Source organism: Hydractinia symbiolongicarpus, chromosome 3 (genome assembly GCF_029227915.1).
Source record: "Hydractinia symbiolongicarpus strain clone_291-10 chromosome 3, HSymV2.1, whole genome shotgun sequence".
Taxonomy (NCBI): domain Eukaryota; kingdom Metazoa; phylum Cnidaria; class Hydrozoa; order Anthoathecata; family Hydractiniidae; genus Hydractinia; species Hydractinia symbiolongicarpus.
The window spans coordinates 11,314,036-11,340,117 of NC_079877.1; the positions used below are offsets into that span (position 1 = coordinate 11,314,036).

At 33.4% G+C, this 26,082-nt stretch overlaps 3 protein-coding genes and 2 non-coding genes across 5 annotated transcripts; 3 read left to right on the forward strand and 2 right to left on the reverse strand.

The window, feature by feature from the left end:
- The first annotated feature begins 160 nt into the window (after positions 1-160).
- LOC130636831 (uncharacterized) lies at positions 161-1,510 on the forward strand. Its single transcript, XM_057446680.1, has 2 exons — positions 161-491; positions 1,061-1,510. Exons 1-2 carry the CDS (start codon positions 161-163, stop codon positions 1,246-1,248), a joined length of 519 nt encoding a protein of 172 aa, XP_057302663.1. The 3' UTR covers positions 1,249-1,510.
- On the forward strand, positions 1,311-1,383 carry Trnaa-cgc (transfer RNA alanine (anticodon CGC)). Its single transcript has one exon. It is a non-coding gene; the product is annotated as a tRNA-Ala (tRNA).
- Positions 1,511-1,546: 36 nt separating the features above from the next.
- Positions 1,547-1,636, reverse strand: Trnay-gua (transfer RNA tyrosine (anticodon GUA)). The gene is given in 2 exon segments: positions 1,547-1,582; positions 1,600-1,636. It is a non-coding gene; the product is annotated as a tRNA-Tyr (tRNA).
- A 2,129-nt stretch (positions 1,637-3,765) lies between these two features.
- Positions 3,766-11,094, reverse strand: LOC130635711 (ribonuclease H2 subunit B-like). The gene is made up of 10 exons (XM_057445151.1): positions 10,648-11,094; positions 9,324-9,386; positions 8,986-9,087; positions 7,977-8,053; positions 7,488-7,667; positions 6,349-6,451; positions 5,992-6,073; positions 5,863-5,917; positions 4,671-4,739; positions 3,766-4,287 (listed from the first exon to the last, which is right to left on the reverse strand). Exons 1-10 carry the CDS (start codon positions 10,739-10,741, stop codon positions 4,183-4,185), a joined length of 930 nt encoding a protein of 309 aa, XP_057301134.1. The 5' UTR covers positions 10,742-11,094; the 3' UTR covers positions 3,766-4,182.
- Positions 11,095-18,320: 7,226 nt separating this feature from the next.
- LOC130635710 (cell division cycle protein 20 homolog) lies at positions 18,321-25,540 on the forward strand. Its single transcript, XM_057445150.1, has 9 exons — positions 18,321-18,584; positions 21,376-21,535; positions 21,784-21,909; positions 22,174-22,379; positions 22,733-22,827; positions 23,240-23,492; positions 23,920-24,045; positions 24,525-24,633; positions 25,195-25,540. The coding sequence occupies exons 1-9, from the start codon at positions 18,357-18,359 to the stop codon at positions 25,371-25,373; spliced, it is 1,482 nt and encodes a 493-aa protein (XP_057301133.1). The 5' UTR covers positions 18,321-18,356; the 3' UTR covers positions 25,374-25,540.
- Positions 25,541-26,082: the final 542 nt, after the last annotated feature.

A 26,082-nucleotide genomic window follows, 5' to 3' on the forward strand; every position in this document is an offset into this window, starting at 1 on the left:
GGCACTTTATAATAATCATTTCAATAAAAAGTGTTTTTATTTCAAAACAGTTTCCAAACCCGTTTCAGAAGAGTACAGTTAATGACGTCAAATTCTTCGTATAATAAAGAGACGTTTGTTGAATCATGCTAGGGTGGGAGAGTCGTGATAAATGCCCACCATGAGTCATAGATATTCGCGACGCAATAACTTTTCGCAATACACTAACTTTTCGCGACATAGTAACTTTTCGCGACCGCTGCAACATATTCATCGTCGTCACATCCCTGTTGCTGATGAACTCTGTCATCTTTCTTCTACGATTAGTAGATCAAGCTACAAAACGTCGTATCAAGCAGACTTTGAAGGAAAAGACTTCAGTAAAGTCTATCCAAAACGTCTTTCCCTGCCGCCTGGAAATCTCTCCCTTGTCGTCAACGCACACTGTATAGCGAGTATGAAGAAGGCTGATGTAATATGTAACACTAAAACAGACAAAGATAATCAAACAAGTAAGGTATTAGTTATCAGTCAGAAATTTTGTGGCTGTCCCCACTGCCATTTCTCGCCGAGACTGTCAGAAAGTGAAAGGCCCTGAGGACGATGGTTGTGCTTTAAGCGAAATTCAAATTAGGTGTGTAATAAAGTAGGAGGACTGACATAAAATTATAAGATATAAAAACACTGCGAATTTTTCTACATAGCTGAGTCTTGATCTTTGATTGAGAGAGAGTCATTATTAGGCCACGTTCGAGGTATATTACAGTGTGAAAGATCAGCCGCCATTCCTGTATAAAAATACTTAGTCTTTTTGCCCCAGGCTTCAGTATTTCAGGGGCGGATCTAGAATTTTTTCTAGGCAAACGAAACGTACCGACATTTTTCTCCGAGCCAAAAAAACCAGTAGTCTTTGTGTTATTGTAGCTGATCATTCAAGAACAGATATCGCTAACTACATTATTACAAATCTTTGTGTTCATCTGGATAGGGTTGTAATAGTACAAATGCTAAGTCAGTCATGTTGGAAGAGGGTGTTTCTTAAACTGCTTTGAAGGTTATGTTTTGTTCGCGCATGTTTTAGGTGTTCCACCTGATGCATCGATGGTGGGACTCGAAACTTGCAAGAAAAACACGTTTGAAAAACAAGCCTCAATGATTTGTAAAACGCGGTATGGAAAAAATAAATCAAAAGATTTTCCGGCTATTGGAATTGTTCCAGGCGAAAACTTCAAACAAATTGAAGATCATTGGTTGCCAGGTTTAAGATAATTTGTATAATTGCGATAGTGATTAACGTTTTTAAATAAAGCATATAACGTATGATCACCACAGGGGAACTAGCTCAGATGGTAGAGCGTCCGATTCGCATTCGGAAGGTACCGGGATCGATACCCGGGTTCTCCATAACTTTTTTCAAGTTTTTAATTTTACCAAAAATTATTTACAATTTTTTTTGTTTTAACTAAATAAAATTCTTAGATGTCTTAAAATAACAGTTTTAGATGTTTTAAAGAAAAGTATATTTTCAAAAAAACCAAATCTTGAAATACGAAAGAAAACAAAATTTTCCACCGAGCCGGATTTGAACCAGCGACCTAAGGATATCTGACACTAGAACTTCTACAGTCCTCCGCTCTACCAACTGAGCTATCGGTGGTTGCGAGAATGATCGAAATTTTAATAGATAAATAAATTTTTTATTGCAGGATCACTAGCATTATCAACAAGAATGACAGTGACAGATCCATATCAATATTTACCCAGAAAACGAAAACAAATAAAATTTGATAAAACAGCCGCTGGAAGATGCAACAATATTCAGTCTGATTATCATAGATTTCATACCGGTTTGCAAAAACGTCGCGGCGTAACACCTGTTATGACAATCACATCGACTTTTTAAAAACCAGTCTCCACATTATGTGGACTTATTTACAATGAAAAAGACAAGCAAAAACAACAAAATTGGCTCATTTGAGCAGTTTTATGCCCTTTATTATCTTCCAACCGTCCCCCGCCCATAGAGCATTTTGCATTTACAAGAAATCCGGCAGCCGTTTAGATATGCCGCGTGGAATTTTTACTTTTTGACTGAGTCAGCTAGTCGCACGTCTTGACAAAGACTTGGTTCGACTGCACAAAACCGAAATACCGAGTCGCGCCAACGTCCTTTTCAGCGTAAAAAACCCTAGAGACAAGGTTAACGCTGAGCCGTACTTGAAACTGTGGGTAGCGTTGCATAAAATATTGTTATTAAATACAGTCTTGTTTCGAAGCTTAGCTAACGTTGGATAGCCAACGTCTGTGTTTTCTCGCGCGGACCTACAAGAAGGGGAACTAACGAGAAAATCTACTATATATATTTTTTTATAATTAAAACATACTTACATATCACGAATACAATATTGCATAAAAAATATTATTTTTTTAATTGTTTTGTGTCCAAGTTTTGTCCCTCAAAATCGATGATTTCATTAATGGTCGCCGCTATTATCGAACAAAATCCAACTTGGTTGATTATATTGTATTCTCAGTGATTTAATTTTCGTATACTCAGTGATTTAAAAATTCTAGTAGAAAAATAACCTCGTAGGAAAAATAATTTTTAAGAATTTTTCATGAAACAGGTAAAGAAATAAAAACTTGACTGTTTTCGTTGTCTCTCTAATTAAGGAATTAAAATATGTTTGTTCGGGCGGTGAGCCTGGACGCGCAGAGTCCGGGATATTTTATTTAACCTGGGCGTTTGGATCGTTTTTTTCGGAAGGGCTAATAAGAATTCGTTTTATTTTCAGACCAATAGGAACTTGATTGTAAAAAATATATTCGTGTATACCTCGAAGTATCTCCACTGTCCGCTGTTGTAGCAACTTATACCATTCGTTAAGCTAACTAAATAATTACTTCATCATTAGTAATGTCGTGAGAGATTTTGGGCCTAAAGGACTAATTAGAAACTCGTCATGATCAGCAGGTCGTACTTCAAGTTAAAAATCATCATATAATAAATAAAAGTAACCAGAAGTAACTGCTTTAAAAATGGACAATTTCGGCGAGTGTAAAGTTACATAAAACTAGAGACAGGAAAGTTTATTTTTTTTAACATTGTAGAAGGTGCGTGGAAAACATCAGCGAGAGAACTAGCTGATGCTTTTGCTGTATAAAACTACAGTTACCATGCTGTAACTCGAATACCAGATAACTCGAATTCATTATTTTGAACCATTTTCTTGAGTCCCTTAAACTTTCGTGAATAATTTTAAAAACTTCGGTTAACTAGAACCTCGAATAACTCGAACTGACCATTTCTATTGTTGTGCGACATCAATTCGAATGTTTTTGTTCTTCTTTTTGATCGTAAGCTCTTTACGACAACAAGTTTAGGAATAAAATAAAGGAAATTGTTGGTTATGACACGTTTTAAGGCAATGCCGCATGTACGTAAGATTTATATATAATAAAGAGAATGAATGATTTTGGTTTTAGCGCTTACGAAAATATGTTCCTGCATGTGGATTGGGCTACAAAATTCACATTATAAAATAAGACAAAATAAGATGGCAGAAAAATGATGCAGTGGCAATTAACACTACAAAGTGGCAATTAAATTCGAACACACGTAATACTCCAGTCCAATACTATATTTATGATAGCAAAACATTTTTATATTCTGCGAATATTTATTTCAAAACATGATGAATATAATTACTTCCAGACAATTACAGGAACACAGTTTTTCCCGTTCAGAATGCGTTTGTTTACATCCCCCGAGGAATTACGTCACACACGTTAGAAATTTAACCGCTTCGACCTTAATTTCTCGAGAACCAAAGCTCACAAATATAAAAACATTTACACAGTTCATATAATGAACATTTCGAGCACAATTTGTTAACAACCTTTAGTTCTCCTTTACCATTTACCAGTTAGGAGACTGGAACGAGTGTCCTTTTGTCCGAAAAGCTAGATCTTTATCTTTACGCAAAAAAGTTACACTTTTTACATATATTTACAATCTTGGAATTAAAGATTCATTTTTTTGTATACAGGATAAAATTGTTTTCATAACGTAAAACAGGGAACATTCCATATGATTTCTCGGCATTACGACCACATGAAGATGGCATTTTTCTAAGCAACACCCGAAGAACAGGCTTCGTTAAGTTTCGTGTCAATCACACGGCGTACATTTAAAAACAATCGTCATTTTTTTGGAGTGCTTTTAAAAAAGCTTGTCATGGATTTCATTCCTTTTTTGTTGACTTTTAACAGCGACTTCTGCTGTGACGTCAATTTTGTAGCAGATTTCTAAACGCGAAATTATGAGCAAGTTAAATTATTGTTTTCTCAGATTTCACTTTAAATTATACAATTAGAAAAACAATGAAGCTAAAATAATAAAATACTGGCTTAAATTTTACTAAAAAAGCCACACAAAATGCATCTTTCCAGGCGGTAATTTTCGCTGACACAATTGTTGAGATTTTGCAATGCTGGTACTAAGACTAATGAATGACCGCGAGATAAACAAAATGCTCGAAATTTTAAGAGCAAAATAAAACAATTTCAGATTTGTTCAGATTTTTTTTGTGAAAAAAATAAGAATTCATTTCTATAAAAAAAGTGTAGCTCATAATTTTTTTTAGTATATTTCTGGAGAAGCTTGTGAGAAAAAATTTATCTTAATGTACCTTGGTCTTTTTACCAGAATGATCTCGATAATCCTCCAAACATTCAGTATTGCTGTTTAACTTTTGTTTCTAAATAACAGGCGTGGGTAGAAATATTTCTGCAACAAGTTTATACTAGTTAAAACAAGTATCTTCTGCAAAATACCTGTACTTTTAAATTGAAAGAAAGCAGTCAGTGTATTGTGATCACAGAATATATTTAAGTGTGAGCAAAGCCTAAATTATCCTTAGCCTGTTGTCGAAAGTAAAGGTTGTTCTGTAACAGACAATCAAAATTTTTGCCACGCTAAGCATGTCACCATTTTATTAGCCTTGTGCTGTAGTCTGCTTTTACTGGGGAGAAAGGCTAGAAATCTTTGCTTTTCCCATGCATTTAGGTTAATACACCCAGAAATTCTTTTAACAGAGAAAATATTGGCACACTTTGCGTTTACAGTTGTAGTACCGTTCTAGCTCAGGATATGCTTAGGTTCCTTTTTTTGTCTATCTTATGCTTTAATTTTTTTTTATTTAAACTTTATATCGACAAACACTCACATTGGTCTATTTGGAAATAAGGCGTGCTAACCCTCCACATCAGATTAGAAGTCAATTCATTCCCTCCACCCCCCCCCCCAAAAAAAAAGTACTACTTTTGGTAACCTGATTATAGAAGGCTTATTAAAAAGGGAGCTTATTGAGAAGGAAGATTATGGAGAAAGGAGTGGTTATTTTCTTGAAATCGGAATAGTGTTAATAAATTAAAGTGGGTAATAGCTTGGGGAGAGGGGCTAGTTTTTCGTTCAAATTGTTTTATCAGACCACCTTAGAACACAATACCCTTATCCTGACTTATTGTCAGACGGTTAATCCTTTCTTGTGTTCCAAGCAATCCTTGCAATGCTTTTTAATTTCGAAGGGTTGTAATTGAAGTGGTGGATTTTCAAGATTACTTTTTAACATTGGTGGTGCGAATGTGTTAAAATATTAAATTTTCTAAAATTTGGTGATGCCACCCCCCACCACCTCCTCTTACTTTGTTGTTAACATATTGCCTGGAAATGGGTAGGAATCGAGCCACAAACCTACAACTCATGTAGGTCTGTTGTTATTTCAGAAAACTTGACCATCATCACAAACAGTCTGGAAAAAGATTACAATTTGAACACACAACATTATGTACACAAAAGAATCTAGAATGCAAAACATTTACCTTCGCTGGCGGCGTACCATCATCCTCTTTAACTAACTTTATTGCATCTTTTATACTACATTACAAGAAGAAGCAAAGTTAAATTTATATGTAATGAATTTCAATAAAAAAATATTACTCGACAGGTACCTCAGCTTATCTTTCAATTTCTCAGACCAACTAGACGTGATGTAATCCGAAATGGTTGTCCATGCATACCTCAAACAATCATCTGAAAATACATATACATGGAAAACTGACACATCGCTACATTTAAAACGTTTCCCTATTCGAGCATAAATATACCGACGTACATTTGTCTGTATATATTAATAACAAAAAGTTTAAAATAAGCCCCTCGTGATTGTTCGAGGCTGATTTCTTTTTTTTAATGCATTATTAAAATGAACATTAAAATATCCGTTTACAGTCACATTGGTGCGAAAACCGATACGACTGGTTTACAGGGAAATATTTTGCACAATTCTTTAATACTTCAATAGATACCTTCACTTTTCTTTCCTGTTGATGATTTAACAAAACTTGATAACTGTGCACCTGGACATACATTGATGCTTGACTTTTGAAGATGTAGTGACAACTTATGAACCTTTAAAATAACAATTAATAAAACATATAGTAAACATTTCTCACTAAATGAACAACAGTTTTTACATCACTTTATATAAATTACATCACAGCTCATAGTTTGACATTAACATATGCATAAGACGTGGATACGTTTTAAAGAATTGTCTTTCATTGCCAAGCCTTTTTTGATAACAAAATTTAGACCAACATTTTAAGATTTTATAAGTAACGATGTAAATTCAGAGAATAATTTGAGTATTTATATGTCAAATTGCAGTTTAATAACGCCCTCAAACAAGTCAAGTTCATTTATCAATCTTGATTAGAATTAGTTGCTGCATGCACTTCACTTTTATCATTTCAATATTTTCAAATGTAATAATAATCATTACACTTCAGTTCTGTACAATTCAAATGAACGCTTTAATGAATGATTACTCAACATCTGAATATAAACATTATGATTTTTGATTATTTTAAAAATCTAACAAGCACCACACTCATAACTATACAAATAATGGTTTAAATCAAAATGATTCTGCAATTAAAAGCTATATTAATTGTGTGAAATTGAATTGCTAAATAATTTTAGAGGAAGCTAATAAACAAATCTAAAAATAATTTTCTGAGAAAAAATAATTTCTTAGGAAATGTTTGTAAACGTGTTGTACTTAGACATTAATTCATTAGCAAAACTAACATTAATAAAATAGATGAGTTGTGGCGTGATATGTTTTGATTTTCCTTGCACAGGCATAAAACATAAACAAAAGACAATTATGATCAAAGATATTAGTGTAAAATAAATGGTGATAAAATATTTAGAGTCTGCCCTTAGACAGAAGATAAAGTTGAGAAAAACAATTTGAATGCATTTTTAATCATTTATTCCTATAAATCTCTAAATTAGTGTAAATAACAAATTCGGTCTATGTGGTCCTTTTTTTCTTGGTAGTTAGGATGTGAGTGCGTATACAGTATTTTATGAATATTCGTACCTCATCTATAAAATTAAGTAAGAAAAACATCCACATTAGGTGCGGTAAATGACTAACCTTTTTGGACAGCCACTCTAATATTTTGTCTTCGTTCAACTTATATGCTGTAAAGTCATCATCACCCTTGCACGTACAAATATTCTGCAACATCTCTTTATCAACACAATGTTCCAATTTAGCAAGACCAATATTGTGGTTGTCGTCATGTAATATGTTATCTAAAGTTGTGTATTGATCCTGTGTGTAAGCAGAGCGAAATGAATTTTTTTCAACACAAACAGTAAATGTAAAAAAAAAACCTTTTATCATAAAGTAATTACAGAATTTGTGAGGGTGTAAGGCACAGCTTTTTGTTACTTAGAAATCGAAATTTACATTCATTAACAAACACCTACGTAGATGCACTGAAACATGTGCAGGGACACTTAAAAATACAAAATGATACCTAAGAGTCGCATAATAAGAATTAAACCAAGGAGACTAAGAAAAGCTACGATAACCACAATGACAATATCCGCAACGATATGCAACGAATAGTAGTGTTACCTTTTCTGCAGCTTTTTCAAAATATGGCAGAACCAAAAATAGAGGATCAACAGGTGTGACTATGTGCAATGCTCCATCTAATGTAGATACAATAAATAAATAAATAGCTTAAAGGAGAACTAACGATTGATAACAAGTTGGGCTTAAAATCTTCACTATGGTAAATATAAACTGTGTTAATTTTTTTTTTATATTGGTAAGCTTTGGTTTTTGAGATATTCCCTAAGAATGAAGTAATCCTACGATTGTTGTTTCGAGTAGGACTTTCTGCGAACTTGTGTGACATAAGTCCAGAGGCATGTAAAAAATTGCATTCTGAATGACGGAGTGAGGGAATGCTTAACTGCTCATCCTGCGATTGTCTAAGAGTAATTTTATACCTTATTCCATGAAAATAACATTCAATGAAAATAACTAAAATTCACGTTAATTCAATGACCGTTAATTAAATGCAGTGTTAATTTAAAGACTGTTAATTTCATGACTCGTTAATCAAAATGCTGTTAATTTGGCGACTTTTTTATAATATTTAAAAGCCTAAATAATGCAATTTTTTTACAAATTTTCCACTATTTTCTTTCTATCGGACGATGGCTTGAACGGTGTTCTTTTTTCAGCCACCTTTTTTAAAATATAGCTTTTGTATTATCTTCATACTCTGATCCAAGAGGAAAATTAACTGAAAGCACATTTACTTCCAGGATTTTTAAATTCTTAACACTATCTTTCAAAACAACGAAAACTTTTATTTCGATCTCCAAATTGCTTTGTAATAGAGGAGACCGCTTCACTATCTAAACCCCGATCGTTAAGCGACAATCATTAAAGTTCATCTTTCAAAACCAGAACATGCGAAACTCATGGAAAGCATTTCCAAATTGAAAAAGGTTGAAACATCATTAATGCTGGAATAACTAAAATTATTTTTTCATCTTAATATAATAGTTTATATATAATTTCAGAAATTTTGCAAAAATAATACTACAAATTTAAAGCCATCCAAGTTTACCTTTTTGCACTGAATCGTCAATAAACCAAGATCTATATTCTTCTTTGAACTTCATTAATTCATAAACTTTTTTCTCATAAAACAGAAACAAACTTGGAACACCTGAAATATTAGAACTTGATATGGAAGTGTTTCTTGATGGAACATCTACGAAAACTTCAACCTGGTATTTACTTCAAGCACTTAGCTTTCTTTTACAGGTTTAAATAAACTTTATTTTCTGCTTTAGGAAATATCACTTGTCAGACTGAGTTCAAGAGGATCTCCTACTGCCATACATCTTCCAAAAATAGATCCCAAAGTTATTTTAAACAAAATACAGTTGATGAAAAAAATACCATTATGTGGATGTGGTATCTTATGAAATGATTTTTCGTGATTGTCATCCATCAGCATATCATCTAAATAAAAAAATGGAAACTAAAATTCAATCAGTTCGCCTTTACCTGTGTTTCAATACTTTTTACAGTAAGGCATAAAGTTTTCGGCCTGAACTGATTTTGCTTTTAAATTCATGAAACCAGCACATTCTTAAATTGTTAAAAATTAATCATTGAGAAAGTAGTATTTGTTGTAAATAGGGTAAAGAAAAGAGATCAAAAAATAATTTTTTGAGGAACCATATAGTCAAAATTTACTCAATAGGTCTTTAAAGATGAATTTAAGGATTTTATGTAAACTTGTGCGGTCACAAGTTTGCAAGAAAATACAAGTACTTGTTACAAGAGCTTGCATTTTCAAATTGCAAACAACTGCACAAAATTATTTGCATACTCCTTCTAAAAATGGAATGAAAAAGATACAAATACGGGTTCTCGAAATGCAAGGAAAATGTTTCTTGGTGAGACCCATCAACATAAATGCATCAATCAAATTAAGATGTAGAAGAAAAACAATTCTTCTTCTTACAAAAAGATTAACAATATAAACTGAGAGGTTACATTACTTAATATTGGCAGACGTTTTTCATTTGGTAGGATTGATTCCACAAGATTTTTTGAAATAAAGAAAATTGAGAAGTCAAGGAAGGCAGAGTAGAAAACAGGATAAAGCATAAGTGTAGCTATTATAAAAAAAAAAAATTTATTAGTAAAACTATAATATCTGAAAACTGGTTATTCTTTCAGTGTCAAAACTTTTGATAGATTATTATTTCAACATCATGATGTCAACAGTTTTATTAAAAACTTTCCCCTTGCTGGAATGAAATGCTTTTTTATGACGGACAGTTTATGAAAAATAATTTTTTGAGGAAACAAAGAAACCCATCGTCCAAAGTTTTCTTTGGCTCTCTAAGCGTGAACAAACCAATAAAATCTTCACTGTGCTCTTTTGCAATAAAACTTTTGGTAAAAATTGTGATATAACATGTCTTACCACGCTAGCATGGGTCTCTAGAAGGTCATAAAATTCAGGTCTAGATTAGTCCCTATGTTTGTGTGTGCTTTAAGTGTACAAGGTGCAAATCTCTGCTTATGAATAAGATAAATAAGATAAAATAAAATAGACGTAAAAAATGATTATATATAGCATCTCAAAAAGGACTATTTTTTATTTTTTGACTTGGGAACAATTTCCCTTTTTGCAAACAGGACTTATAACTGACAATGGTCTACAAGTATGAAATAAAACCATGGCCTACACAATTTTGACATTACTTACTAGATCCAATCATAATCCATTGTTTTTTCTCTTTTGTTGCCGTTTGCATGTTTGTAGTTGGTAATTTATTTATTTGAGATCGTAATGTTGGCATTTGTACTAAAATAAGAAGTATCGTATCTTTGGAAAATATCAACAAATAGCTTTTTAAATAGCTGTATGGTCCTGGGTGGATGGATTTTTTTTCTTTCTTCCTTGGTTTATGATACAATATATTTTCTTTTTCTCATTGCTACTTTTAAGCAATAGGTAGTCAGTCAAAATGCAAAATACAATAAGATACACAAATATACCCTTTTCATAGCTACAAATACACTGTGATTGCTGAGATAAAATGGATAACAAAATTTAAAATAAATCATAAAGGAACTGTGGAAGAAAGTGCCAAATATTATGTTGTTGACTTTTTATGTGAAATAAGAAACAATTTTTTTTTGCTTAGAAAGACATTTTATTCATAGGAACAAGTAATCTGATATAGGCAAGTGCTAGAATTTAAAGTTTTATCAGTTGATCAACAACACAGCTACACGAGACTTGACTCTAGACATTCACTTGCCACACAAGAGGGTGCCGACTTGCTAAAAGTGCCATATGTCAGGGTGGCCGTGAGCATTTTTCCTGTTTTTCAAGGTTTTCGTCTGTATTTATTTATTTATCAAATTTATCCAGGATAAAATATTTCAGTTAAAATATCTGCTTTACAAATGTGTCCTGTTTAAAAATAGCTCAAAAATAGTTAATATTTAATAAAATCTAAAAAAAAAACAATATGGGAAAAAATAGAAGACAATGTGAAACAAAGGGCAGAGAAAATGATTGAGTGTGGACACAAACTTGAGTAAAGCCGCTACTCAAATAGGACACGTCTAGAAAACAAAGAAACAAAATTTCATAACATACACCTAACTATAGTATTGCTTCAATTTCTTTTTAACGTTACATAACATTTTTCTTTTCTATTATCTTTTGGCAACTTGTTGTATGTACCAGCACCCATTTAATTTAAACCACTTTTCGCAACTTCTAATTAACTTTTTGAAACCGCCAGGAAAAGTGTGGGCCCGTTCAAAATGCAAGGCATGCGAGCTTATTGTTTTTATTTAAATTTTGTCAAGAAGAAGGAATGTGCTATTTTTCGTTTTTCTCTCAGTTTATTATTTGTGGAATTTTATTACAGCTATTTATCAAATAAATATACAATATAAAAAACAGTTCTTTTCAGAACTCTTCCACTACTCTTGCTCGACATTACAAGAATAAATTAGTACATAGTAATAAATGTTTAAAAAAATTCTTAGGGTTGATTCAGGTTTCTCCGGGTGAAATTTTAAGTTTTTTTTAAAAGGAGTTACCTGACAGCCCATGTGGTTTTGTTCTGCCCAGATTGCGAAAACGGCGTGTTTATAAACAGGACAGCCGGATTATATACGCATGGCCCAATTATGTTTTTTTACCTGATTATGTCGTGGTGAACGGATTGTGAACCCTGGATAAAATGGCTGACTTAGGCAGGCTGTGATTGACATTTCCTTTAAACTTTTGTGAATGAACCATTGACGATTTATTGTTACATGACATTTTTCTCTCCAAGATAGAACACCATTTAAAACTAGACATGGCGACAGAAAAAAAAAACTCCACGTTATTTTCTCTGCACTGCAGGATAAAACACTATTGAAAACTAGGTTAAAAAAAATCTCAACGTAATTCTTAGTATAAACTCCTCTTGTGAGTACATTCTAACATAATATATTTTGAAGCAACTAGATTTTGTGAATGGGTGGGTTTATTTTTATTTTTCGCAGGAATTGAATTCTTGGGATGACCTAAATTTATCATTTTGCGGGAATTAGGTTTGGTGAAAAGTTATTAAACATGGGAATTCGTTTCATTTGAGAACAACAACAACTTTGCCACCAGGGCTATTTGCTTGTCAGAAGTGATGATGAATGATATAAAAATTATGTTCGTTCCATAAGAGAAAAATAATATAAAAACATAAGCGGGCCTGCCCAGATTCTGTTCGTTCTATAAGTCTCAAACAATATTAGACTGTCGTACATAAGTCAGCCTGGTTATGTTCGTTTTTTAAGTAACAAATGAGATTGTATCAGGCCAAGCCGGTTTATGTTGTACATAAACCGGCTTGGCCTGATTATATTTTGTTAATTATAAGCGCCAAATTATATTTTTTAACTGTTACACAATAAGTCGGCCTGTTCTCCGGTCATGAATCTGCTATACAAGCAATGATAGATGTATACTCTAGTGAAGAAGCTGAATCTGTATTATTAGTTGATGCTGCAAAAAATTCAATAGCTTGAACCGTAATGCAACACTTCATAATACCAAGATCATTTGCCAAATTCTAGCAATATACATTAACAACTGCTATTATAGCCTGCAAGACTTTTGTGGTTGATGAAACTGAACTGAGTTCAAGAGAAGGTACAACTCAAGGCGACCTGTTGGGGATGGTCATTTACGCAATAGGACTCACACCATTACTCGATAGAATGAAAAATATTGCTGATATTGATGAGAAATTGGTAGCTTTTGCTGATAACTTAACAGCTGTTGGAAAGTTTTCCACCATTAGGAAATGCTAGATAGATAGATGTGCATAATTTACATGGCTAGCCTCACTAATATCGAGGGATATACCCTGTCTATTATTTTCAGGAGGGGCCATGACTTAGATGGAGAGTCCTAGAGTATTTAATGCTCGTTTTGAGCTTCGCAGACCCAATGAGGGCTAGACAACTCCTGGCAACACACATGGAGCCATCTCCCAAATTTTCCCTCACGTGGCTTGGGTTAACCCAGGGCTATGGCAACATTCACTCGCCCATGTTGAATTGCCGTCAAGAGGAATCGAACCGCGGTCCCCTCACAGAGTACGAGAGCTATAACCACTAATCTACGGCGCCACGTAGTGATCAAGTCAAATATCTTGGAATCATTCTGGACTCTGAACTAATCTGGAAATCACAAATTAAAAATACCATTATTAGTCTAAAGAAAGCTAATGGAGCTCTAGCCAAAATCCGTCACCTTCTCCCCAAAAATATACTCCTGCTGATTTACTATGCCATCTTTTATTCACGTATTTTATACTGTTCACAAGTTTGTGGTCAAAAAAGTTATCGTACACATCGTATTGAAATTCTCCAATATCACGCTATCCGACTCATTTCTTTTGGTACTCCCTACACACCACTCAGTTCATTTTACTCCAATCTAGGACTTCTTAAGTTTCCCGACATGATCTCTATGCAAATAATTATTTTTCTGCACAACTTAGCTCATAATAGCCTTCCTGACACTATCAAAGATACTTTTTCCATTAACTTTTCTCATGATCAACACACTCGTGCTAATCAACAACTGATTTTTCTTGGTAAATTCCTATTTGACTAGTCTTATCTACATAAACTCCTACCTTTTTTGTGTTTTGTATTAGTCCCAGTGCTGTCTTGTATTTTGTCCTTTTGTGATGTCCTGTCACCACTTTAATTTAAGCTATTTTGCTTTGTGGTGATCTCCTTTCAATAGACTTATTTACAACAATACTTATATAATCATTTTTCTATAAAATCATGTACTTTTTGTCTATTGATGAATAAATTATTACTACTAAAAAGACGTGGTTCAATAATGTTGTGCAAGAGGGAGAAGGGAATAGAAAAGTGGGATAGAGGGAAGGGTAAACCAGACATATCAGATATCAGGATCTCAGGAAGAAAACTTTGACATTTACCCAAAAGTTGTGTGATACACAACAACGGGCCCCGAAAACCATTTTTGCTTTCCCGCCAGCTGAGACATCAAGACAAGATTAAAAACCGCCAAGGTTGGAGGAAAGGCGCGAGAACCTCAACGTCCTCGGTGGGCACCAGCAAACTTAAATCGTTTTTAATTAAACCATCTTGGCGCGTTTTTAGAAGGAGCCTGCTTTCTAAGTCTACAACTAATCAGCTTCTCGAAATTTGAGTATGTTTTTGTTCGACTGATAATCTATCGGTCGTGTGGTGTCGTCCAGCCGGGTCATTGTTCCGGCGTTGTTTAAGGGCGATTCGCAGGAAAAACCGCATAAAACAATAAATAAATAAATAAAAAATTACCTTGATGTACCAAACAATGGATTTAAAAAAAAGAGGGAACGAATTTTTCTCGGGTTTCATGTCAAGAAAGATGGACAAATGGTGTCAGATACCTTTCTATAAGGGACTTTGAAAGTATATGAATCTAGTCATATTTTCTTGTAAATCCGGACGAAAGTGGCGAAGAAGTGATTTTGTGTTAATTATTTCATTCTTTTTTTTGAGGAATGTATAGGCTTACCATCATCATGGCCCCTTTTTCGCAGTAGTAAGCCATTTTCAGTCAATCTCCAACAATCTCCAACTCATGCATTAAAATATATATAGTAGCCTTGCTATAGATAATCTGCAGAGGTTCAACAAGGTGATGTGAAATGCACAAGACATAGCTACAAATAAGTCATACTTTAATCGGAGAAATTTTAGCAAAACTAAAGTTAGCGTTTTAGCAAGTTTTTTCCATTTTCACTAAAATTAATCTTCCGAAAACACGTCAAATCGACAAATCGCTCAATTAATCCACGCTAAATTTTTCAAAAACGCGATTCGCTAAAATAAATTCAGTTTCCTTGTTTTTTTTGGATTTTTTTTACGATTTTTGCGAAACTTATAAGGGAGCGTGTTAAAGCTAACCTCCTAGTTTAAAAAAGTTCATTTTATTCTGTTTATATTATGTTGAGAATTTGTAATTTAACATTTATTAAGTAAAATTTGAAATAATAAAAAGCTAATATAAAGCCACATTTTCTTGTGTTTACAGCATACTTCCTTCTCGCCATTTTTTGATTATTTTTTTTTCTGATTAAACCCAGTTTGACGTCATCTCTTGGATGGCAAAAAAGGTCCCCTGAACATGTTGCCGCAAAACGATAACTCAGAGAAAAAGAAGAAGAGTAAATTATTGCAACTAAGATTAATTTTGTTAATAATTATAAAATATGTTTTTGTGCTATGGTTTTTTCTAATAAGAATAATAGAAGTAGCGCTGGAAAGCATTCCTTTTCCAGTCTTCAAACAGGCAAGAAAAAACAAGCTGCGTGTACTCATTAACAGAGTCGACACCCTTTCAAAGTCGAGTTTTGATCACTAGAATGTTTTGATCAACGTTGGCAAAAAAGGCTTTGGCAATTCTAAATCTCTGTCTACTTGTCTTTGCATTAGGCCATATAAAAATTCTGGTATAGGTACTCGCTCTTCTACGTTGCGTCTAAGACTTTTCTATTATATTGTTGCACACTAGACAGGGGATTTATGGGATTTTATTTTGTTTTGTGTGCATTGTTGATTCTTCTTTTTTCTTTATTTTTTCATTTCTTATATTAATGTATTTTAATTTATTTTTTGTGTCAAGTTAGGGTTCATTCTTTCCTGTTAAGAATTCAGTACCCATTACAAATGTTGAAAAAACAACAACCGCTTTGTCATATATCAAACCGCTTTGTATATATAAAAACATGGGCCAACAGCTGAGTCAGCGAAATTATCATCCGGGAGTTGACGTCACAAGCCCTCCTGTGAAGGAATTTATCTACAATCAGGACACAAGATGGCGACTGGCACGAAGCTTCTTCTCCAGCTAATATTTTACAACTTCAACAACGAATATCTTGCGAACAAATCAAATTAAGTACAAAAGAAATTTTTTCTTTTCGTAATTAGTACAATATTTTTAGTTGATTTTCAAATATTTTTTTTAAAGTGGGAGGTAAGTTTTAAGCCAAATATATAGTTTAAATTTTCTAAGAAATGTTTTTACTGTCAGTTTATGTAATCTATTGTTAAAAACGAAAAATATTACACAAGTCAATCTAAAACTATTATCTAAAACTGCCGTCATTCTTGTGCCTTTGTCCAACAAGAATTTTGTAACTCTCAATATTTATGAACTTTCATCTATGCAAAGGAAGACAGGTGTCGAGACAACAACCCCCCATCCAAAGGTAAACATAGGTAAAGACCTTGCTAGGGCAATTCGATTCAATGGTTCAAATCCGCTCAATGAGTGTAAATGAAAAGCATTTTTCTAATAGCAATGAATCCATTAAATTGTTTAAAGAAATCATCATCCCATATGCCAAGAAGGAAAGAATAACCCTGGGTTTGGAGTCCAAACAAAAGGCTCTTGTTATTATGGACGACTTCACTGGACAAATGACAACAGATATCAGCAAAATATTCGAGGAAAACAACATTCTAGTAACAAACGTACCACCTAACGTGACAAGATATTACCAACCTTTGGACCTCACTGTCAACGAAAGAGCCAAACGTTTCATGGCCTAAAAGTTCAATAAATGGTATTCAGATCAGATTACACAACAGTTAGATAGCGGGAAGGTACTGGAAGATGTAGACATAAAGCTGCGCTTATCAACACTCAAACCCATTCACGCAGTATGGATCGTCGACTTCTACAATTACATGATGTCTGCTGATGGAAAGACAGTCATTGAAAATGGATGGAATGCTTCAGGATTAGCTGACATGGTTCGTCTTGGCTTGAAGGAATTACCAACATTGGATCCATTCAGTGACATTTACCCTATTATAGATGATATTATGGATTCGACAGTGGACACAAATATGAATGCCATCTGAAGCCTGGCAATAGATGAAATTGAAGGATACCAAAGACGCAATGAAGAAGAAGCTGACAGCGACAGTGACGAATGGGAATGCCCAGAACGGAACGCATTTAGTATTTTTGATAAATTTGATGACGAAGAAGATTTGTAATTTTGACATTTTTTTAGTAATTAACAAAAGATAAAAATCTCGAACAACGTCTCACAACATTTTCAAATTTTTCTCAACACTATTGTTTAAAGTATGACGTCATTCAAAATGTTAAAAATGTTTCACAGAATGACGTCACTCTAAAGGAAAACATCTAATTTAAAAGTTAATGAAATTTCCCTTAAAAAATCATTTTTCTTGCTTTCATTCTTAGGTCGGCTTTCAGGAAATAGTTTGGGCATTAAATATTTTTCTTCAAAATATAGCACTCGCTAAAATTAATCCATGAGAAATTTTCAAAAATAGCGATTCGCTAAAAATAATCAACGCGAAATTTTCTGAAACGGCGATTCGCAAAAATAAATAAAAAAATATCAAGATTTTTCGTACTCGCTAATATGCACTAAAATAAATCTCGCTAAAATTTATCCGATTAAAGTAGTTGTTTCTTACGACAATTTAAAGATTTTTAGGGAATATTTCATGGGTTAAATTTGCATGTAATGTGTTTTGCATAAATGCAAAAAATACCAAGAAGTCGCGTTGCATTTCTTTTAATTTTCAAAATCGCTTCGCATTTTGCTAATTCAAACCTTGGTCGACGTTCATGTAATAGATGACTTTCTTTAAGCTTTGGGCAAATAGTTTTTTAATGAATCAGGTCTTCTAAAAAGAATTATTAGGCAATTGAATTGCTTTGTTTTGTCTGCCAAAAAAATAAAAACAAAAATTTATCAAGATAGCAAGTCATTTATATGGAAGGTTATGCTGGCTAGCTAGCTATAGGAAAATTGTGAGTATTTTATATAACGACTATAGTTAAGCGCCTTCCATTTTGGTTATTCTTAGAATATAACAAAAAACAAAATGGCAGACCGAAAGATGGCATTAATGAAGGGAGAAATAAGGGAACCACTCTCTCCAATATCTGCAAACAAAGCAACAGCACGAACACCACATAAAAGAACAGCTTCTAGGAATGCAACTGCAAGAACCCCTGGCAACAAAACACCAAATATCAAGAAGAATGGTGCTGGCACAGAAGGTTCTATGTATGATAGATTCATACCCAATCGTTCTCTAATGAATGTTCAAGTAAGTTCTTTTGTCCTTCTTTTTCCCCAAACAGAAGCACTTTGTGTGAAATATTTAAAATAAAACCGAAAGGAATCTAAAAGTTTATGAAAAATTATTTTCTTCATATATTTTGATAATTTACCAAAGCATTTTTCCGATTAGGCCATTTATGTCCTATTCCCTTGGCTTCAGTAGCATTAGTAAAACTGGGTGTGAAATTAAATCTACTTTTTGCGCAGTCTTTTTCTTCTGCTTGTAAAGGCTGAAATATACTATCATTTTTCATTGATCATTTTTCAATGATACATTCCAATGACATTAAATATGACAAATTTTGGCGCGAATACACTATTATTAAAAACATGAAACTTAGCATGTTTTCTTAGCAACATGAACTCTAAAGAAGAAATGGCAGCTGCTGTTGTTATTTATATTTTTAAAAAAGATAAGAGAAAGCAAAGAAATGTATTGGTGAGGCCGTGATTAAATAGGCGAACTGAACTTGGCATCTACAATATTCTTATGTATGAACTCAGAGTATACGCGATTTTCAAGAATGCCACCGAATATTTTTGATGAGCTCCTTAATCTTATAGAATTGCGTCTCTATTCTCGGGTGAATTATCTTGTTCAAATATTTGTTTTCAAAAATGTTTACGCCTAAGACTATATCGTGTGCAACAAGCACGTGTGTGAAAACAATGGATTCGATTTAAAACAATAGAAAAAATGTCATTAAAAAATTAAAAGTTGAACATGTTCAACTTTTAATTTTTAAGAAAAAGAAAGTTAAAAAACAAAAGAAAGTTAAAATTGTGAATTCCATTTCTTCATCAATCATTTATTTCACCTATTTACATAATTGTTGTGCAACAAAATAAGCATCATGAAGAAATCATGACAAGTGGCCTACAATGCTCCCAGACTACAATTGCGAAGAGGGTTTTTTTTCTACAGTCAGCAAATTTTTAGCAAACTGACTTTATATTTCTAATTCGCAGGGACTAATACAGGTCAATTCAGACATTGTTATACCAATTTTGGGGACATCCAATTTGGACACCCAAAATAGAAAAATAAAAACTGCATTACTACTTGTAATGATAGATGGGAAAAAATGTGGTGGTAACAGTTCTAGATTTTGTAGGTTCTCTTTAAAATATTAACTGTTTGATACAAACAAATTGAGTTTCTCTTTTCCTGAAAGGGTTGAAAGAGAATTTAAGGGATTACTGATGCCCAAAGTAATTTCCTGGATTAACCCATGATTTGGACCCTGTGAATAGTCAGAAAAGGATCAGTGAACATTACAGAGGCTTGGAATAATGCTGTTTGGGAAAATTTGGAAGGGTTTGGATAGCATGAAAATACCCATCAGAATCATTTCAAGGTTTTGTATCAAAAAACACTTGTTGTTACCACAAGGCTTAAAGAACAATGCTTTAAATGGCCTAGGAAAATTAGTTGGAAAATTTTTATATAAATGCTTTTAATAATTGCTGAAAGCAAGAGAAACATTACATAAATCATGTTCCATAAATAATAATAAAATATGTTATATCACAAGCAAGTTTTAACTTGAAGATTTTTCTACATGCTAAGCTCGAAAATATATTGCAAGACAAAACATTTTTTAATGGACAATGCCCAGTATCTGGTGGTTATTTCAATCTCTGACACCTTTAAAAGAAAGAAATTTTGTATCTTAATCTAAGAATTGTTTAGGACATCATTTGGAAGAAATTTTGGCAAGAATGCACTGATATACTTACCCTCACAAGTCAATTGTGACTTTCAGTATATTTAGTCATCATCATCATCATTCTCGGCTTAACGTCCGTTTTCCATGCTAGCATGGTTTGGACGGAGTATATTAATGACCCTCTTCCAATCTGATCTAGACTGTGTTAGATCTAAACTTCCTCTGTATCAAGTCTGTCCTTATAACCTCCTGCCAAGTCTTTCTCAGTCTGCCTCTGGGCTTTGCCCCAGGAACTATTAAGTCTCTACACTTTGTTACCCAATTATCCTCCATTCTTTCCAAGTGCCCCAGCCAATTCAATCTTCTTATCTGGATAACATCTTTAATTCTACGGAGACTTAGCCTCCTTCTTAGCTCATCTGAACTCTTTCTGTCTCTCAGACTGGCGTTACACATCCACCTAACCATTCTCATATCATTCCTTTCTAAACGGTCAAGATCTTCCTGCTTCACTGCCCATGTCTCACTACGTACAACATAACACTTCTTACACAGGCCTCATACAACCTACCTTTTACCTCAATTGACAGGACTCTGCTAGTCAACAAAGGAAGTAATCTCTGAACTTTTTCCAAGCAGAACCTATCCTGCAAGTAACACTTCTTCCAACACCCCCTTCACTGCCCAACATATCACCTAAGTAACAGAATTTTGATATAATGATCATCAAAAATAGGGTGCCATTAGGCAAATGTTTTTAAAGATTTGATCAGGTGTAATGGATATCTTTGGCAAGTAATTATTTTGAAAAAAAAACACAATTCCTTGGAAACTTTAATGGAGACACACGAGTGAGAAAGTATGCTCATTTGAAATTAATTGTTGATGCGAAAATGCGAAAATCTCTTATGGTGTTTTATAAAATATATATTTTTTGTTCTGAGCATTTCTCTGAATCTTAAATAAATTAATTTCGGTGTAGTGGATACAATCAGAATAAATGCTTATGACAACAAAATAGTGGCTTTTAGTTAGCCCATAGCTGGAATTCCCCAGAGATTAAGGGCTGCTGTGTAACTATTCTTTTACTAGATAATTTTTATATAGCAAAGTCATCACTTGCTTCTTAAACCTGAAAAGGATGAAAATGAATCAAGCGGTGAAGAGGAATATTCTGAGCGCATGAAACAAAATCTTAATGGCGACGCTGATCAGCTTGGATCCAGAATTTTACAAATGAAAATAAAAGCTCCTCAAAACAAAGAAGGTATGTACAGTTCCATAACACAAAGATAACAAATCAAATCTTAGAAAGTGTAGAGTGTATGTAGCACTCAATAATTTAAATTATTGCAATGCCAAATAACTTGGAACCAAGGTGGTGACGTCACTCATTTTACACAGCATAGGTAACTAGGGACAATCTTGGTAAGTGGATTTTTCCCTGGGCTTTATGGACTAGTATAATAATATTACTGACAAAATTTTTGTACGTTTGTCTCATCTGTGTAACAGGAGAAGTTGCGATGAAGATGTTATACACCAAAAGTAGACCCACACCATTAAAATTTAAATCCACTCGACATATTCCTTCAGTACCTGACAAAATTTTGGATGCTCCTGAAATCGTTGATGATTATTGTAAGTTTGCTTACTTCGTGTATATACATACATCTGATTTTTTATAGAAAATCCTGAAAATTTTAACAAAAAAGTACTTAAAAAGTTTTAGAATTCTGAAATTTAGAATTGAAATTTAGAAATTTAGGTTGGTTGTTTTTTCGTAGAATCTCTTAGAATACGAAACAATTTTATCTTGGTAAATTGCAAAACTTCTTTGGTCACCATGAATATTTAACTTTTTTTATACTTCTTTTTCTTTAATTTTTTTATTCTGTTTTTTAGATTTAAACTTGTTGCATTGGGGTAACAACGGTTTAATTGCTGTCCCTTTATATAATGCAATCTATTTATGGAATTCGGAAAGTGGTGCTGTTGATGAGTTGTTTGGAGATAATCCAATAACTGATGATAATTTAGTTATCACAAGTGTCCGCTGGATTGGAGATGGTGCAATTCTAGCTGTTGGACTCTCAAATGGAGTTATTGAAGTAAACCTTTTTTTTTCACTCCTTAGATCTTTGTTGAGAGTCATAGACCAGAAAAGGAAGTTTTGTCACTGATGTCAAAGTAGTGAAAAGTGTGAACATAAAGTGTAAATCTAATAATGTGAAAGTGTAAGGTGTCATCCTGCCTGTAAAGGGTCCTTGCGTGTTCACAATTACAATTTGTGTGAACAGGATAACAACCTAAGCTATACCAGCACTGACATAGGGAAATGACGTAAATTTCAAATTTAACATTAAAATGGCTTTTTTCTAATATTTAAAACATTGATTCTATTAATAAGTGCATACCAGGGGGCCGAAAATATTTATTTTCTTTTTTGACTTTTTATTATTAGTTGTGGGATGCAGAATCATGTAAGAGGGTTCGCGCAATGACTGGTCATGCATCTAGAGTTGGTTGCTTGGATTGGAACGAACATCTTCTCACAAGGTTTGATCATTTTGAGACAATAAGCTGTACTTTTCTTTCTCAAAGTTTTACATACCTGTGATGTTAACGCAGAAGCTCAAGGGACTTACAAATAAAACAGTATAATAACGCAAATCAAATAACAAATAAAAGTTAGTTGTTTACAGAAACAAAGTCTATAAATATGGGCTGACATAGTAGAATCGGTACAATTCACGTTAAGTTAACCGTATCAGGTCGATACTAATTTTTTGTGCGTAATCAAACAGGCGAAAAAGAATATTAAATACAGCTTTGCATTGCCTATTAGTTAAATATGTTGTTAAACTTTAAATTAACTAATAACTTATAATATATAAGGAGAATTTAATTTTTCGCCTTCCTGGAATAATAAATTCCATCAATTCGAAAGCCATAATCTCTTTTTTTCTAGTGGGGCAAGATCAGGTGCCATATTTAATCATGACGTCAGAGTAGCGGAACATCATGTTTCATCGTTTCTTCACCACTCACAAGAGGTCTGTGGTTTAGAATGGGCACCTAATGGCAAATTACTAGCCAGTGGTGGCAACGATAATATCTTGAACATTTGGGATATAGCTTCCACAGAAACATCTTCTGCACAGCGACCATATGAAGTCACAACACCGATGCATTCCTTATGTGAACATATGGCTGCAGTTAAGGTAACGGAACAGATGCGTTGGTTATCAATTTGTAGTTGTTTTTTTTACTTAAGTGCCTTATTTCAGAGCGTGATATTATAAGAAAAATTAAAAATTCATGTCTGTGGTAAATAGGTATGCTTTAAAAAAATAAATGTAATAAAATTCGGACCACTGGTTCGGTGTTAAAGCTCTCACCCTAGCGGAGGAAACATTATTTTTATAGCCTTGAGCATGTTGCTTTTATTTGCATTTTAACCTTTTTTTGTTTTGTTTTAAAAAACATGGAATAAACCTTAAGATACCACGGTTCATTGCACGATTTGTTTAAGCTTGTTGCTGAGAAATAAAGAAGGAATGCTTGGTTCATTAAGCCGTTCTCTTCACAAATAAATACTGACCTGCATAACGGTAATTAGAAACGTTCTAACTTGTTTTATTTCTTTAGGCCGTCGCTTGGTGTCCATGGCAGCGGAACATCCTCGCATCTGGTGGAGGTACACTAGATCGACATGTACGAATTTGGAACGCTGGGACTGGAGCGTGTCTTCAAAGCCATGACACTATGTCTCAGGTATATAAGTTACTGACAAGGATGCATTTGTTTGTCATTGCTAAACGGTTTCCACTTAAATTTTCAGAAGAGGATAACACCTTACAGCCGATTGGCAGGACATTTGTCGCTTTTACTCAACGGCACAAAGAAAATTTTTTGTATGTCTAAAAGAAAGCATTATTAAGATGCAATTTGAATAAATTGTATTGGGAAATAATTTGTAGAAAATTTGTAGAAATACAAATTCGCCTTGATACTCCCTCGTATCTGTGTATTTAGGAACTTTAATGTATGACTTGCATCTGTGTATTTAGGAACTTTAATGTATAACAAAAGAACCCTGAAAAAGAAAAAGATGATCAAAGTGTTTAAAAAAACGATTTTTACGATACTCTGAGACCATATCTATAGTTTTTGATTGCCAACTGCTCAGCTGTGTTTATTTTATTAGTTGATCCGTTTTGATCTGCTGTCTAATGTGATATGACTTTCCTTAGGTGTCTGGAATTTTATGGTCTGGCACATATAAGGAAATTCTTTGCTCCCATGGGAGTCAAATGACTATTTGGAAGTACCCTAGTATGGTTCGAGAAACAGAATTGACAGGTTTGTAATTTGTTTTATTCTATTGCTACCGCTGTGTCTGATGTGGCAGTGTAGTTTTGATTATACCTTATCGATTATACCTTATTGGTCCTAAGTTCGTTGACCCTCACTGACAAGTTTGGTTAAGGGACGAAAATTAATTTTCTCAAATTTTATTTTACTTGGTTTCATTAGTCTCGAAATTGCGAATATTTCAAATTCCGTTTATCAGTTTCACCACTCGTCAGAAATAGCATTTTCTTTGATGTGTTAAAGAATTTCAAGAATTTCAGATTTATATGGCCAATCAGAACTTTTTTTATTTCAATCTATTGACTAAATTTCAGTTTTTAAAAGAATCATCATTAATATTTTACCACCTGTTCTATCAATGTGTTTTTATCATATTTACAATTTTAGGGAAAACAAGGTGTTCCGATAGCATATCTGTACTGACAAAATAGCTAATAAATAGGGAAAATGTCAAATGTTAGTTCAAAAAATTCCAGGAATGCTTGGAAAATAAGGAAAGAACACCATTTACAGATGTCAAATATTTTTTGCAAACACAATATTTTTTAGGACACACCGGTCGCATATTGAATGTGACAATGTCACCAAATGGTCACCTCGTCGCGTCTGCAGGAGCTGATGAAACTTTACGTCTATGGAGATGTTTTGAGCCTGATCAAAAGAAGACACGACCCACCAAAAAAGCAGCTGATCGACCTAACATTAGCTCAATGCATAGCATTAGATAATAAACTTTCCAACTTCGTTTCTTTGTGATACAAACAGCAGATTTACTGTCTTGAGTATAAATTTGAACATCCGTGTACCGTAAAAATTAACTCGTCCAGTTTGTGTGTTATTCGTATATTATACTTGTAAATACAATTAATTTTTTAAAAATAATCGTTTTGCGAAATATTTCTTATTTTTTTATTTTTAGCTATTTCCGAACATAAGGTCTCGAATACCATAGAAAGACAACATGCCCGCCATGAAAATCCTGTAAATTTTGTTTCTATTAAAAAATCCTGCAAAAATCTTGTCGTTAAGTAATTTCACTCCGAGTCACTCTTGTAAAGAAGATATATAACAAAAAATCTTTGTTTTAACGGATAAGTATCGTGCCATAACCAAGAACTTGTAGATGAGTTGCATGTGTTTACAAAGTTCCATATGTGCTCGCGCATCCTGGTAGGAAAGAAAAGAAGGACCGCATAGGTCAAATATTGACTATTTATGTTAGTTTATAAATTTTCAGGAAAACAATATTAAACATGCATTTGAATTATGTTTTTCTCAACTTTTATTTGTTTAAGAGCAGACTCAGATAGACCAGTATAATAAATGTATTCACAAACAATTGCTATTCAAACGTGGACAGACATTGCGTCTAGCCAAGTTATTGTAACAAAAAACGCTACAGGACCTGGGATCGAGGTTGAATACTCACATGAACTT